The 17,009-nt window shown below is 45.9% G+C and overlaps 1 protein-coding gene across 1 annotated transcript in view; it reads right to left on the bottom strand.

Moving 5' to 3' along the window:
* The window catches only part of LOC120021853 (rho guanine nucleotide exchange factor 28-like), a 68,940-nt gene extending 52,992 nt beyond the window's left edge, over positions 1–15,948 (bottom strand). Inside the window, exons 1-5 of the mRNA XM_038965699.1 lie at positions 15,658–15,948; positions 7,471–7,591; positions 6,656–7,066; positions 2,306–2,489; positions 1,902–2,091 (exon numbers count right to left, since the gene is read on the bottom strand). Of these exons, the coding sequence (XP_038821627.1) occupies positions 1,902–2,091; positions 2,306–2,489; positions 6,656–7,066; positions 7,471–7,591; positions 15,658–15,948 (1,197 nt within the window). The remainder of the gene's footprint in view (positions 1–1,901; positions 2,092–2,305; positions 2,490–6,655; positions 7,067–7,470; positions 7,592–15,657) is intronic.
* Positions 15,949–17,009: the final 1,061 nt, after the last annotated feature.

The following is a 17,009-nucleotide window of genomic DNA, read 5'->3' as shown; positions in this document are numbered from 1 at the left end:
AGATGAGTAGGCCTAATGAACAGCAAAAGCATTAGCCTATGTAAATCTACTATCCCCCATGGTACAAAAGTTGACCTATTCCATTTTGTACGATAAATAAATATTACAAACATGGTACGGGACAGTTATGAGATGCGATCGATCGTAAATGAATACAACCACTAGAATAAAAAAACGGTTTTAAGCAATGAGCCTGACGCAACAGATGAGAACGTTTAGCTTAAAATGTTGATAAACTGTTTAGTTATTTCTTCATATTATAAGCGCCGCTATGCGCACACGGTAGTAGGCTATAAGCGGGAATGTTACATTAGCAGGAAAACACCATTTCTCAAAAGTGACCCCAAATGTGATTATGCATGTAATTATTTTATTATAAAAGGTGAACTTTTATGGTGAAAATTATCTCCCCCAAACTCACGCGCTGTGCATGTCTGCCAGTTAGGCTCTAAACCCGTTGTAAAGCGGATTAATGCGCTTCATTTTAAGAAGTTATTTGGCCACTTTAGCTGTGATACAAACCTTATCAAAACATATAGGCCTATGTGCTAGGCTACATGAGGTGTGCGACTATGATTTGAAAAGTCGCCAAAAAAACATGCGCTGTTTGCCTAAAGCTGGGCATCATTCACAAGTAATAGGCTAATATTGTCACCACTATTCTTGATTTAATCTTATCTTTACATATACTAAATAATATATGTGTGAAATTTGTTTTGATTTAGAATGGACCATAATCATGCACATGTAATCTATGCACTTAAATAGCGAATGGAGGACGCTTTTGTCGTGGTTCATTTTCATGCCACCCAGGTAGACTATACTCCTGTTGTAAAGAGAAGCAATGTGCTTAATATTATGAAAGTTGAGAAATAAATATAGTAGGCCTAGCCTATAGAAAGCTGATGGGATCCTCCACTTTTTAATAGAGGCCATCACTCTGTTTTCTCTCACAATTGCATAGCCTATAGAAATGTTGCGCAACATGAGGTCATGTTGGCTCTCAAAGTGTTTGATTAGATTTTCGATTACATTTGCATTGATGTCAGAGTGATTAGAGGGACAATAGAGTGCTGAGTACCAGGCAGTTATCAAGTTTGGTAGGCTACTAATGACCATCAGCAGCATCAGAGCTTGAAGAAGCCTAATTACCGTGACTAAACGGTCACATGGAATTTGACTGCCATCATGACTCGTAACCGCTGGTGTGGCGGTAGTACAGTCACCGTAACAGCCCTACATGTGACTTACTGTCTATAGGAGTGAACCATTTCTGTGAACGGGGTGGTGTACCTAATAAATTGGCCACTGTGTACAGTTTCAATTTGCCTATGAATGTTCCCAGTTATTTTATAATCAAGCAGCAGGAATTGGTGGCTACAACAACATTATGTAACTTCATCTTTTAACAGTATTAATGTCACTATGTGGTATCTATGTCATTCAACAGTTAAGTGACCACATTTCCTGTGATCATGTTTACGACGCAGTGTGTGTAACATCCACATTACAAACTGTAATTATAGCCATTTTACTGCCTAAGTAAGAGATCCACCGGTATCCACTTAAGATCCACCGGTATGAACAAGTCCAAAAACTAGACAAATCATGTGTGGATTAGTTCAAACATGTATTAGACAAACAAACTATTGGTGTTTGCTCTAAGTCAGCTTTAGTTTTTCCTTAAATTCTTCACAATGTTTTCCTCCCTAATCCACTGGACTCACCTGAAGGGAAAAACACATTGAGCTAAAGTGAACACTGGTCTGAATTCTGGGCCCGTATCCACAAAGCATTGCAGGGTAGATATAAACTTATTCATTATGATCCAAAAGGCAAAACTGATCCTAGATCAGCACTCCTACTCTGAGACGCTTTGTGGATACGAGCCCTGATCTCACCTGTCTGAGGATATTGTGGTCCGTCAGTTTCTCTCTGAGAACCAGGATGTTGTCCAGAACACTGCTCTCAGGGCCCCCCAGGAAGGTAAGGTTAAGGGTGCCAGACCCAGGACATACCCTTAGCACACAAGTCCTATCTGCCCACACACAGCACACCCCGACAGGGGGAGACCTCTGTGGGACAGGGGGGCTGTATGGAAGTGAAGTAGGAAGGTAATGGGTTAGTTATCTGATTGAGTTGGCCATTTTTTTTATGGACAATCATCACTCACACGAATCATTGCTCTTGGGTTGTTATGGTAAAAGAGGCCGTGTCCTCAATTACTTACCTGGTAAAATGAAGGCAATAAATAAACAAACATGATGATGATATAATCTTTTGTGGTGCAGAGGCGGAGACTCACGTGGTAAGTGCCATAAAGAGGGTGTGGTCTCCTCCGTTCTGAGCCAGCTGGAGGGGTGTGGCCCCCTCCTCATTTGGAAGTGTCAGTGCCCTCTGACCCCTGGGCTGGCCAATCAGGAAGCGGGAGAGACAGAGCAAACCCAGACGCACGGAGAGGTGGAGGAGAGTGTCTCTGGGCTGGTGCTCTGCAGAGAGAGAGACAGAGAGAGACAGAGTGACAGAGAGTGTCAGAGTTTATTTATTTATTTCCCCCTGATATTCATACTTCAACTATGTACATAGCTAAAAGTATAACATTTGAAATGCCTTTGTACCTTTGAAACCTTTGTGAGTGTAATGTTTACTGTTAATTTCAGAAGATTCCTTTCACGTTTATTGTTTTAATATTCGTTTTGGCAATGTAAACATGTTTCCCATGCCAATAAAGCCCCTTTGTATTGAATTGAGAAGGTAAGAGGGGGTAAAATAACATGGTAGCCAATGTTAATAACATTGCAGACAGACAACACTGTGTTCCATAAAATAGATGAATACAGACAGTATTTAAGACAGAGGTGACCAGCCCTCCGTATAAGAACATTGTGGCCTCTTACATCTCCACTATAGATCACTCAACTGTTATCACTGTTATCCTTCACACGATATCTTCACCGTCCACACTTATTGTATATACTCCCCTCTCTAGACCTAAACACACATATCCTGGCTCCAGGTCAGGTGTGAATGCAGAAATACACTCTGACTGCGCACACACACAGTAGTACATGGTATGCGCATAGATGGTACGCACTGTAGCTAGAACACATACATTTGGTATTTGCTATTTTATTAGGATCCCCGTTAGCGGTTGCAAAAGCAGCAGCTACTCTTCCCGGGGTCCACACAAAACATGACATAATACAGAACATTAATAGACAAGAACAGAACTACATGGTACCGTATGTAGGCCTACTGTAGTTAACACACAATCCAGATGGGTGTCATGCTGTGTGAAGTCCATCTAGACTAGAAAACTGTATGGAGAATGCAATGCATACCAACAAAACAGGTCAGGTATGTCACACTGGTGTTAGTTATTATACTGGCTTGTATCTTAGGGCTGTGGTATTGAGAAAAATTGAAGTACCACGTTAGCTACAAGTCCTTGGGAAAGTTCAACCCCTGTTTGATTCAGGCGGCATATCAAATGGCACCCTGTTCCCTATCTAGTGCACTACTAATGACCAGAAACCGGGTGTCATTTGAGAGGCGACTTCAGTAACTCCTCCTCGTAATGAAGAGATGAGACATTGAGAGTGACAGGGATGATAACGACATTGACAGAAGCCAGCGAGAGAGCATCAGAAGAGCCCAGAAACACACACAAATACGGTAACCCTCTAAACCTGCTCAGCATGTGTTAATGAAGCGGGTGCGTTGGAGGGATCAGGTGGCTGCAGCCCAGAGCAGGGCACACACATCCTTGTTGCGTTTGATTACACACACTGAATTACATTTTTTAGGAGGGGAACAGGTCTATACTCTATACTTTCCAGCAAGACTAAGAAAGAAAGCTACAGTTGCTATGGAAATCGGCCTTTATCTCTTCATTCGGAATCGCTGTCCTAAACTTGAACTTTCTCTCCATATCTTTTTCACACTGTGTCCGTTCCCACAGTTACCCATGCTGTACCACAAATGCTTAACGATGTACCACATAACCACGACCCAATTACTTGACCAAGAACTGTAAATGAGGGAAAAATACTGTACCTTCCAGGTCAAAGTTCGGTCAACTAAGAAAATGTATTGAAAAATGTCCTTAGAGACAATATTTTAACAAACCTAACGCAATGCTAAATCTTAGCGCTAGCGCTATAGGTTCGGGGGAGTGCCAGAAATGTTTGAGCTATTTCCACAACCGGAATTATGGCCGCAGTAGCTGGCGGTGGTGCGAAAAGGCTGGGTTTTAATGACTAAACAAGTTGTAGGTGTGTCAAGGCTTGACCCCTCACTGGCCAATCAGAACATGCTCCATGGCTAAATAGGTGGTTGCTTAAAATTGTGTATTTACGGTCTTTTATGTATTGCGTTGTCATCAACTCCAGTTTGACTGTTAATCCATTATAGCCTAGTTTGTTAAATAGCCTACAGAAACAAAATAACAAAATGTATGTAGGCCTATCCCATCTTTGCTAAATAGGTTGAACATATTTGCAGTCCACATTGCATGGCTTTCAATATGGAAATACATTGTTAAAATTAACATTCGCACTGATATAAGGGCGAGGCCTACTGTACATTATATCTGCCATGTCAGAGGCATGGACTATCAGAACATTGTCAATAAGCAAAATTTAAATTCACAAGGTTTAAAAAAAGAGTGAATAATTCTAAACAAAACAACTTGTTTTTAATAGGCTACAGTATGTCTAAAGACAGGTATAGGTACCATAATTGCTCCCCGCGAGAATATCATATTAAGGTCGACTTGAGGCTTTTACGCAAATCCAAAATTATAACGGGAGCTGGCTAAAATAAGGATAAAAAGAATGTCAAGCTCACTGTTTTGCTGCTCCCAAACTTGATCTTTGAATAAAGATTTGGTGGTTTATATTTATTTCAAAGAAGTCGAATGAGCCAAACACTTTACTGATAGGCTGCTATTTGGCGAATGCATTGTGCAGGACAAACAAAAAACAGCCTTCATTGAGGGGAGGCTATGCTTGTTTTTGTGTCAAATGAAATAGAAAAACAAGCAATCTGTTTATTAAAATAACAGCAATATTTCTAAATAGGATGGGGTCAGAAACATATCATAAATCACATCGGTGTCGCACTGTGTGCACACGCAGGCCTACATGTCTTTACGCATAATATTTGCACAAAATACTACGCTCCTGTCAATTGTATCATCAACTTTAAATTTGAGGCACATTTTTTTTTTTTTATCTGCCGTTGATATTGCATTAGAGGAGGACTGAATAGTTTGGAAGAGCGTGTCTTTGGTAATCGGACGAGAGGCGCTCTTTGAAAATGGGGACGGATAGCTTAAGTGGCAGGTATGTGAAGTGTGAATCATTAAAAAGCATGAGGGCAAAAACCTCTCAGTAGACCCTTTAAAACCCCTTTATTTATAGGCTGCTTGGCTAATGCATGGCCAGTATTTTTTTAAATATGCACTTATGTGAAGCAACTAAGCTAGCCTTGATTAATGGGAGGGTAGGTTATGCTTGTTTTTAATCAAATTCAACGAAATCGGGGGGGGGGGAAACCTATTTATTTTTTATGTTTCTAAATACGAGATTCACCGGCACAAAAGGCACATCTCTCGTTCCATGGGCACAGTGTGTCATGGCTGGATAGGCTGCAACATTATCAACTGCGTGAACGTTAAGACCCGATTTTTGTGGACCTTAAAACTTCCCATTAGCGCTGCATGAAAATGTCACATTTGCACTTGTTTTTAAAGGACACCTCAAATATTCCCACCCCTCCTACCTGAAGGCACACAGACAATACGCGACTTTTCCAATGAGACGGGCAAGCATTGAAGAGAACAATTTACAAAACACAATCCCCCCCCTCTTACGTAAGAAGCTGTGGGTGAACTTGGTCTGTGGCTAGAATGAAGCGCTTTTCTCCATCCCCCTTCACTCTTCCCTTCTCAGTATGACATACACAGTCCAAACTAATGTCATCGCGATCCGTGTGCTTTCGCTAGCTTGATAAAGTTAAATAACGAGTTTTGATAATGAGTTTTGTGTGTGCATGTAGGCTTTCGTTTGAATCTGGCCATAGCGGTGCCAGTCTGTCTCTGCCAGCTGGTTGTTCTGTTGACCTGTTTGGCAAGGTATCCATGTGGCATTGTTGTTGTGCTGCATGCAGAAACAGGCTGGCACCAGAGATGGTGTTTGTCTATAGTATTTCCTCCCTTACTCGTAGAGACAATGTAACACCATATAAAACGCTCATGTGACAATGAACATGACATTAGCACATTGAAAGAGAGAAAGAGAGTATGTGTAGTCTGCATTGCCCTTACCATGGTTCCATGGCACCAGCTACAGTAAGTACAAGTCGAGCTGAGTTAAGTGAGTGTTGTTGTGCTGTGTGTGAACACATTACATGGCACTATCTGAAATGTTATGACTGAAAAATTATGGTATTGATCTGAATACGTCTGTGTAGCCTATACAGAAGCTATTGTTTTCATTGTTTCATTTCAAGAATTATTTATCTTTCTGAACAGGGATAACTGTCTTGGGGCATATCTTCCTTACCTGTTACTGATTGTAATCTATATGACATAAGCCTATTGGCTAAGTGGATAACGTTGTTTTATATTGTATTGTATAGGATAGCTAGTTACCTTCTCTAGGTTGGCTGGCCTTGCCGCTCCACTCCAGAGGGTAGTCCAGGTTGGCCACGGCCTGGGTTATCTTCTCATCCATCTCCCTGAGACGACACTCCACCTCTGGATCAGGTCTGGGTCTCCCACCCCCATACCCATCCTCCTGGTCTGTCTTCCCCAGATCGTGCTCTCCTGAGCCAGCACTCCTGTCACCCTCCGTGTTCCCCTCCCCTGGAGCTGCTGAAACCCTCCTCAGGACCTCCAGGTGGCTCTGGGGACTCAGACAGTCGCTATTGGCTAGCAGGTACTCGGCCACTTCCTGTGGCAAATCACAGACGTAGTCCAGCGAGGCCCCGCCTCCACAGGGCTTGGCTCTGCCCTCTGTGTGGCAATACACTGTGACAGAGACAGTCTCCTGAAGGTCATGACCTGTGGAGGAGAGGAGACGAACAGACGACTGATGATGGAATATGACAAAAATACGGTCTGAGAGTCCTGCTGACACCGAGGCTGTCCTAATGTGGACACAATAAGACAAGAATAGTTTTCTGCTCCCAAACATGATTTCTATTGAAGATTGTGATCGAGCAACAATGTTTGGACCAACATGGTCCTCATTAAGTTAGGCAAACTACTGCTATGAATACATCTACTGACTTTATTAGAATCGCTGTTATTTTGACCTAAAATTTGAATAAAAGGGGAACTAATGATAACTGGAGGCAATGACCCTGTATCAAACTAAGGGTTCTGTTCGAACCTCAGTCAGTAGCTCTGTGTGTGACTGTCAGACTGATCTGGGATCAATGGGCACCAGGAATTGTGGGACTCACCTGGAACAGTGAAGCACAGAGACTTTCCATCCTCTGTTCTCTTCCCTACAGTAACATGGGCTAGTCTGGAACCTTCTAAAACCACATAGAACTCTGTCTGTTCTGGTTCTAGATCTGGAACCTGCAGAAGAGCACACACTTCCAATTGGCCCTGAGAAGATCGACAGAGAGAGAACAAAAGAAAGAGAGAGAAAGGGGGTGGGGATAAAAAGGGTTTTACCGTGTGATATCACGATATGGTTTCATTGGTTTTCTATCTAGAGAGAAGAACAGAAAATTAGAAGAAGATAAGACAGCGCATCAACACATTCCTGTGACTGTTCATCAAGGCCACCGTTAATAACGTTACATCATGGACGATAACTACTGTTCTCTGAAGGAAAGAAACAAGGTACAATACAACTATGGGGAGTCGTACTCTCGCGACTTCGATTGAAGAATCACACCTGACAAGGCCAATGAAACTATGGGGAATGGAGTCCCGCCTCAACGGATACCAAATGAAATGGCTCATGGCAGACCTCCCAGACCTCAACCCCGCAAGATGCAATAGCCTGGGTATGCGCATCCTGCGCGCTGCCTCATGACCCTCTCCTGTCCCAGCTGTAAGCACACTGTGGGCTACACTGGGTGCAGTGACATCCAAGCAATACAACCTCACAAAAGTGTGTGGTGATGCCCAACTCAACGCAGCATAAATATCCCCTGCAGTCAACCCTTTAAAAAGCTGCCAGACCCCTGGTGGAGTGGGCCCGCTCGCCGCTAGGTAACCTTTGCCCCTTCCTGCTATATGCCACCTTAGTCTCCAGGGGCAAACTGAGTACAGGAAGGGTGTACGGAGAATGTGTGTAGGTCCCCAACACATTTAACCCGAGGCCAAAGCCATGAGCAGGAAGGTCTTGTGGGAGAGGATCTTCAGATCCGACTCCAGAGTCTCAAAGGGGGCCGCACACAGTGCCTCCAAAACCAGAGCCAAAACGCATGTAGGTGTAATAGGTTTAGAGACCAGTCTGAGACTGTGCACACCTTTCAGGAACAGCACAGGGGGTGGCCACCCGGTGTGGCTCTGTCAATTCCCACATGACGCCCTGAGATAGCGGCCATGTACACTTGGAGAATGCCCGACCCTGCTAAAAAAGCTCCTGTAGGAACATAAGGATGTCCCTCCCAGACCTCAAACGCCTACCTCTTTTACGCATACAGGTTGTGGACTGAATGGTAACAATAACGTTCAGAGGTAAACCTCTAGCAATCAGAAAATCTATGGCTTTGCGTGCCAAACCTGCCTATGTGCCTGGGACAACAGGTCCCTGCGCAACGGGAGTTGCCACGGGACCCCGCCCAACAGGCTAACGATCTCCGCGAACCAAGGCCGTCTGGGCCAACGGGGAGCCAAAAGAATCAATGATAAGCCCTCCTGGAGCAACCCTCTCCGACGTGGGCTCCAATCAGCTCCACGGGAGGAAATCCATAAAGGAGAGTCCGAGGCAACTGGAGCGCCAGGGCGTCTGTTCCCAACGGAAAGCTCGGGTCCCTCTGAGAAAAACAGACGACACTGCATGTTTTCCCACGATGTGGAAAGGTCTAGGTTGGCCCTGCCGAACCTCTCCCATATCTGGGTAACCACCCAGGTGAGCACTGTTAGAAGCTCCAGGTAATTGATATGCCAGACACTCTGTGCCACAGTCCATACCCCCAGAATCGGGTAGCCATTGCACAGCGCGCCCCACCCTTGGGGGGGGATGTGTCTGTCGTGACCACCTTGCAGAATAACACCTGGCCCATGAGAACCGCTTGCGACAGTACCTGGGGGTCTCCCCAGGCCAGTGCTCGAAGGCATGCCAGGGACACCTGAATCGACCGATTTAGATGAGATGTCTCCAATCCAGTGGTTAGCACCCAGTGCTGGAAAGGCTGCATTAATAATAGCCCCAGGGGAACGACTACTATCATAGAAGCCATCATCCCCAGTAGGCGCAGGAATTGACAAAAACACACTGTACGCCACATCCGAAATTGGGCCAAGCAGAGCTGGAAACCAGTGCTGCCCGTGGGAATCAGCTATATCCGAATAGGTCGATCCCCAGTGTGGATCCATTAGCCTTTGCCCTGCTCCAACCTCCAGGCCTGCCACATCCTGATTATAGCCTATTTTTCTAAAGCCTATAACCAACATGACTTTTAACTTAACGTTCTCATGATGGTGATGAATAGAACAACAGCCAGGTCACGCTAACCCATCTGTGGTCTCTTGGGGATCAGGAGTCATTAGATCAGGGCTCTGTAGCATGATCCTTCTGAGTGATCCACACACACACGTGACGTCAGGGGAGACGGCCCTGAGCTACTGCCCTGAGCTACTGCAACAACAACAACAAGTTCAACAGCAAGTGGCCTGTATAAATAGCCTAGTAGCCTCAAAACAAGAATGATTTAGAAAAACAGAAGACGCATCTGATATGCTGGCAGGACTCACCTACACATACAAGTGCACGCATGCACACACACAAACAAGCACATGCACACACTACCGCCTAGTGTAACTTCCCTGGTCCTTGAATAATGTACAATAACAACTAGTGGAGCTGTGTTCTGTTATTCACTGAAGTGCATAGTAGAGCCGAAGTAGAGAAACAGGTTCTAATCCTCTTACAGAATCATAATAGGACTGATCTGAATGGCCCTTATTAAAAACAAATGACTTCATGGATCAGCTTTGATGAAATCAAATCAAATTTTATTAGTCACATGCGCCGAATACAACAGGTGTAGACCTTACAGTGAAATGCTTACTTACGAGCCCCTAACCAACAATGCAGTTTAAAAAAATAAGGATAAGAAATAAAAGAAACAAGCAATTAAAGTGCAGCAGTAAAATAAAAATAGCGAGACCATATACAGGGGGTACTGGTACAGAGTCAATGAGCGGGGCACCGGATAGTTGAGGTACTATGTACATGTAGGTAGAGTTATTAAAGTGACAATGCATAGACGATAACAACAGAGTAGCAGGGTTGTAAAAAAGGGGGGGGTGCAAATAGTCTGGGTAGCCATTTGATTAGATGTTCAGGAGTCTTATTGCTTTGGAGTAGAAGCTGTTTAGAAGCCTCATAGACTTGGCGCTCCGGTACCGCTTGCCGTGCGGTAGCAGAGAGAACAGTCTATGACTAGGGTGGCTGGAGTCTTTGACAATTTTTAGGGCCTTCCTCTGACACCGTCTGGTATAGAGGTCCTGGATGGCAGATGGCAGGAAACTTGGCCCCAGTGATGTACTGGGCAGTTTGCACTACTCTCTGTAGTGCCTTGCGGTCGGAGGCCGAGCAGTTACCATACCAAGCAGTGATGCAACTGGTCAGGATGCTCTCAATAGGGCAGCTGTAGAACATTTTGATGATCTGAGGACCCATGCCAAATCTTTTCAGTCTCCTGAGGGGGAATAGGTTGTCATGCCCTCTTCAAGACTGTCTCGGTGTGCTTGGACCATGTTAGTTTGTTGCTGATGTGGACACCAAGGAACTTGAAGCTCTCAACCTGCTCCACTGCAGCCTCGTCGATGAGAATGGGGGCGTGCTCGGTCCTCTTTTTCCTGTAGTTCACAATCATCTCCTTTGTCTTGATCACGTTGAGGGAGAGGTTGTTGTCCTGGCACCACACGGCCAGGTCTCTGACCTCCTCCCTATAGGCTCTCGTTGTTGTTGGTGATCAGGCCTACCACTGTTGTGTCATCGGCAAAATGAATTATGATGTTGGTGTCGTGCCTGGCCATGCAGTCATGAGTGAACCGGGAATACAGGAGGGGACTGAGCACACACCCCTGAGGGGCCCCTGTGTTGAGGATCAGCGTGGCAGATGTGTGTTACCTACCCTTACCACTTGGGGGCGGCCCGTCAGGAAGTCCAGGATCCAGTTGCAGAGGGAGGTGTTTAGTCCCAGGGTCCTTAGCTTATTGATGAGCTTTGAGGGCACTATGGTGTTGAACGCTGAGCTGTAGTCAATGAATAGCATTCTCACATAGGTGTTCCTTTTGTCCAGGTGGGAAAGGGCAGTGTGGAGTGCAATAGAGATTGCATCATCTGTGGATCTGTTGGGACGGTATGCAAATTGGAGTGGGTCTAGGGTTTCTGGGATAATGGTGTTAATGTGAGCCATGACCAGCCTTTCAAAGCACTTCATGGCTACAGATGTGAGTGCTACGAGTTGGTAGTCATTTAGGTAGGTTACCTAAGTGTTCTTGGGCACAGGCACTATGGTGGTCTACTTAAAACATGTTGGTATTACAGACTCGGACAGGGAGAGGTTGATCATGTCAGTGAAGACACTTGCCAGTTGGTCAGCGCATGCTCGCAGTACACGTCCTGGTAATCTGTCTGGCCCTGCGGCCTTGTGATTGTTGACCTGTGTAAAGGTCTTACTCACATCGGCTGCGGAGAGCCTTCCGCAGCCGCTGGTGCTCTCATGCATGTTTCAGTGTTATTTGCCTCGAAGCGAGCTTAGAAGTTATTTAGCTCGTCTGGTAGGCTCGTGTCACTGGGCAGCTCTCGGCTGTGCTTCTCTTTGTAGTCTGTAATGGTTTGCAAGCCCTGCCACATACGACGAGTGTCAGAGCCGGTGTAGTACGATTCGATCTTAGTCCTGTATTGACGCTTTGCCTGATTGATGGTTCGTCGGAGGGCATAGTGGGATTTCTTGTAAGTTTCCAGGTTAGAGTACCGCTCCTTGAAAGTGGCATCTCTAGCCTTTAGCTCAGTGCAGATGTTGCCTGTAATCCATGGCTTCTGGTTGGGGTATGTACTCAGTCACTGTGGGGACGATGTCATCGATGCACTTATTAATGAAGCCAATGACTGATGTGGTGTACTCCTCAATGCCATCGGAGGAATCCCGGAACATTTTCCAGTCTGTGCTAGCAAAACAGTCCTGTAGCTTAGCATCTGCTTCATCTGACCACTTTTTTATTTATCTAGTCACTGGTGCTTCCTGCTTTCATTTTTGCTTGTAAGCAGGAATCAGGAGGATATAATTATGGTCAGATTTGCCAAATGGAGGGCGAGGGAGAGCTTTGTATGCGTCTCTGTGTGTGGAGTAAAGGTGGTCTAGAGTTTTTTTCCCTCTGGTTGCACATTTAACATGCTGATAGAAATTTGGTAAAACAGATTTAAGTTTCCCTGCATTAAAGTCCCCGGCTACTAGGAGCGCCGCCTCTGGGTGAGCGTTTTCTTATTTGCTTATGGCGGAATACAGCTCATTCAATTCTGTCTTAGTGCCAGCCTCTGACTGTGGTGGTATGTATAAACAGCTACGAAAAATACAGATGAAAATTCTAGGTAGATAGTGTGGTCTACAGCTTATCATGAGATACTCTACCTCAGGCAAGCAATAGCTCAAGATGTCCTTAGATATCGTGCACCAGCTGTTATTTACAAAAACACATAGTTCGCCGCCCCTTGTCTTACCAGATGCCACTGTTCTATCCTGCCGGTACAGCATATAACCAGCCAGCTGTATGTTGAAATGACGTCGTTCAGCCACGACTCTGTGAAGCATAAGATATTACATTTTTGAAAGTCCCGTTGGAAGTTTAAACTTCCGCGTAGGTCATTGATTTTATTCTCCAAAGATTGCACGTTTGCTAGCAGAATAGAAGGAAGTGGGCGTTTATTCGATCGTCTACGAATTCTCAGAAGGCAGCCTGCCCTCTAGCCCCTTTTCTCCGCCTCTTCTTCACGCAAATCATGGGGATCTGGCCTGTTCCCGAGAAAGTCGTATATCATTCGCATCGGGCTCATCAGACTCGTTAAATGAAAAAAGGATTCTGCCAGTCCGTGGTGAGTAATCACAGTCCTGATGTCCAGAAGCTATTTTCGGTCATAAGAGACGGCAGCGGCAAAATTATGTACAAAATAAGTTTAAAAATAAGTTGCAAATAAACGAACAAAAAACACAATCAGTTGGGGACACGTAAAACATCAGCCTTCTTCTCCGGCGCCATTGTTACATCAAAGATCATCTGAGGCCATAGTGCTTAGAACTCTGCCATTCCAACATAGAACCCCTGGGGCGGCAGGTAGCCTAGTGGTTAGAGCATTGGACTAGTAACCGAAAGATCGAAGAATCCCCGAGCTGACAAGGTAAAAATCTGTCGTTCTGCCCTGAACAAGGCAGTTAACCCACTGTTCCTAGGCCAACATTGAAAATAGGAATTTGTTCTTAACTGACTTGCCTAGTTAAATAAAAGGTAAAAAAAAAATATATATATATGAGTATCCTACACCCAAAAGCATTTCAAGATTACTCAAAGACAATCAATCAAGCCAAACAAACAACAAACAAAAAATCCAGAACGATAAGGAAGACACACATGACGATAGATATAAAACAGTGTTTTATACCTATGCACATGACAAGGCAAAGGGAACCTTGATGTACATTCCAGAATGTGAATCACACTGAGGTCTTCAGGGTGGCTTTGTGTGTGTGTGCGCACATCGGAACAGAGAAATGTTACAGTACACTGCCTGAGCCACATACCTCTGAACAAATATAGCACACTAATGACACATTAATGTAAAAGTCAAAATGACTGACACTCAAACTCGCATGGCATCATAAGCATTACAGGGACTTATTTGTAAAAGTAAGTAAAAAGTAATTTTTTGTGCAAACCTACTGATACCATGTATGAAGAATGATACACAACATTGAAAGTTACCATCATGTCTAAATGTAAGTCTTTAAAAACCTTGTCCCAAGGCTATTGCACTGAATGATTGGTGCAGAAGATTATAATTGTATTAGTGGGTCTTCTGTGCAATGTAGCCACACACATTATGTGGTAGACTTAATGTGTTTTATCATAGTTGCTTGCATCCAAAAGGCCCCCATTATAACGTTTCAGGTAAGACCCAAGTGCAGACTGTGTTGAAGTAACAATTTTTATTGCAGCAACAGGGGCAGGCAAACGACAGGTCAAGGCAGGCAGGAGTCAATAATCCAGAGCAGTGGGGTCAAGGTACAGGACGGCTGGCAGGCTCAGGGTCAAGGGCAGGCAGAGTGGTCAGGCAGGCGGGCTCAGAGTCCAGACAGACAAGGGTCAAAACCAGGAGGGCGAGAAAAAGAGAGACTGGGGAAAAACAGGAGCTGAGAAAAACGCTGGTTGACTTGACAAACAAGACGAACTGGCAACAGACAAACAGAGAACATGGGTATAAATACACAGGGGATAATGGGGAAGATGGGCGACACCTGGAGGGGGGTGGAGACAATCACAAGGACAGGTGAAACAGATCAGGGTGTGACAGTACCCACCCTCTAGGGACGCCACCTGGCAAAGGGCTGTGAGACATGGGTTTAGACACCTCAAAAGTAGGAAGTATACGGAGGGTACAGGGCAACAGAGGATGAACAGCAGAGGGGTTAATGATCTTGGAGCAGGGGGGAAAGGTCTCGGCTTCCGGGGGTGTAGCCGCGGGGCTATAGTGGCGTGTCAGAGCATCCGGCTTAACATCCTTTTTTACTGGTTGGTGTTGCGGAAGCGAAGTGTCCCGGGCCTTACTGAACCCCTCCCGGAGGTCCTGGTCCTCCACGGGAATGGCGGAGAGATCCGGGCAATTTCCAAGCACCCAGGAAGACATCCCGGGAGAGGCAGAGCTGATTTCAGGCAATGAGTGTGGCAGAACGGGCTCCAGCTGACGATGGCACCAGTAGACCAGTCAATCGAGGGATTGTGTCGCTGGAGCCAAGAGAATCCCAATACCACAGGAACCTACTGAGACTCAATTAGCAGGAATTGGATCGTCTCGTTGTGGTTCCCCGACACTCGTAGGTTGATGGGGGTGGTATGGTCGGTGACCCAGCCTATAGAACGCCCGTCCAGCGCTCTAACATTCATGGAAAAGGAGAGGGGTTAAGTGGGGATGCCCAGCTCGGACGGCAGGGCAACGTCCATAAGACTCATATCGGCCCCCGAGTTGATGAGTACCTGGAGAGACTTGGACTGGTCGCCCCACAGCAGGGTGGCATGGTGACGTGGCGAGTAGGGGGGGAAGCTAAATTGTCCTTAGGACCCACCCGAGTACTCATTCCTACCAATGAATTAGGTCTCTTGATAATGACCGGCAGTACCGCAATACAGACAACTCTGGGTGTTAAGTCTGCATACCCGTTCGTCTGGAGACAGCCTAGCCCTACCGAGCTGCATCGGCTCGGGATGAGATAAATCGGCAGTCTTCGGAGGCTCTTGGAAGAACTCGGGTAAGCTCGGATCCTCTCGGGGACGTAGACGCCGGGGACTTCTGAAGGTGGGATCCTTGAATGAGCGATTGGGACCACAATCAACCTCTTCTCCCTTCTGCGTTCCCATAGCCGTCCATCGATCCGTGAGTCAAGATCCGTCGGTAGTTCCGGGGCTGCAAGCTCGTCCTTTCCTTCCTCCGAGGTGAACAGCGCTTCAGGGTTCCAGGCACCCTCCGCTGCTAGCATGCGGAATTCCACTGCATAGTCTGCCACACTGAGGGAGTCCTGCCGAAGCTGGAGTAACCTCTGGGCAGCCTCTCTCCCGGACACCGGAGCCTCAAACTTCTCACCTCCGCCACAAATACCTCCAGACTGAGGCAGACGGCGGATTGTTGCTCCCACACCCCCGTGGCCCAGGCGAATGCCCTCCTGAACATCAGCATAATGATGTACGCTATCCTCGAGTGGTCCGAGGGGAATTAAATAGGCTACAGCTCGAAAACGAGGGAGCACTGGGAGAGAAAGGCCCGGCAGGTTCTGGAATCTCCATCGTAGCGCTCCGGAGGAGGTAAGCGAGGTTCCCGGGAAACCTGGGTGACGGCGCTGCTACCAGCCGGGTTACTGAGGGGCTGGGAGGTTGTTGTGGTAGACTGCCTAGTAGGCAACCCACGGAATTGCTCCCGCAATGCATCCAAAGCTAGGTTGTGACGTTTGACCACGACCTGGAACCCTTCCATTAGGCCGTGAGGGCAACTCCTCGTGCCTACCAATGGTGGCTCCTTGGGAGGAGATGGCATTGCGGAGCTGGTCCAAGTGTGCTGGGTCAGTCATGGCCAGTTCGTACTAAAAATTTTAAACAGAGAACACGGGTATAAATACACAGGGGATAATGGGGAAGATGGGTGACACCTGGAGGGGGGTGGAGACAATCACAGACAGGTGAAAGATCAGGGCGTGACATCTATTGCTCTACTTTGAGCTGCTTATCATCCAGTGATAGAGGAACAACATGGTGAGACTTTCCTGTTATTCCCAGTTTGGTAAACCAGGCATGGCAAAAACATTAACTTCATTATCTGACACACAAAAAGGTTCAGCGTTTCCCCTGTATTAATTTAGCAGCGGCCACACCAAACAAACAAACTAAAACATTTATTTGTTTAAGCCATTTTTGGGATGGAAAAATGCTTTCAGTGTACAGTTAAATTACTAAACCCAGACAAAGTATTTAGAAAAGATAATTGACCTATATATATTTTTTATATCATCTTTGTGAACTAGAAATCACCTAAATAAAAGCTAGACCG

The sequence above is a fragment of the Salvelinus namaycush genome, chromosome 26 (genome assembly GCF_016432855.1).
Source record: "Salvelinus namaycush isolate Seneca chromosome 26, SaNama_1.0, whole genome shotgun sequence".
Classification (NCBI taxonomy): domain Eukaryota; kingdom Metazoa; phylum Chordata; class Actinopteri; order Salmoniformes; family Salmonidae; genus Salvelinus; species Salvelinus namaycush.
This window is presented reverse-complemented; position numbering and strand designations above follow the sequence as displayed.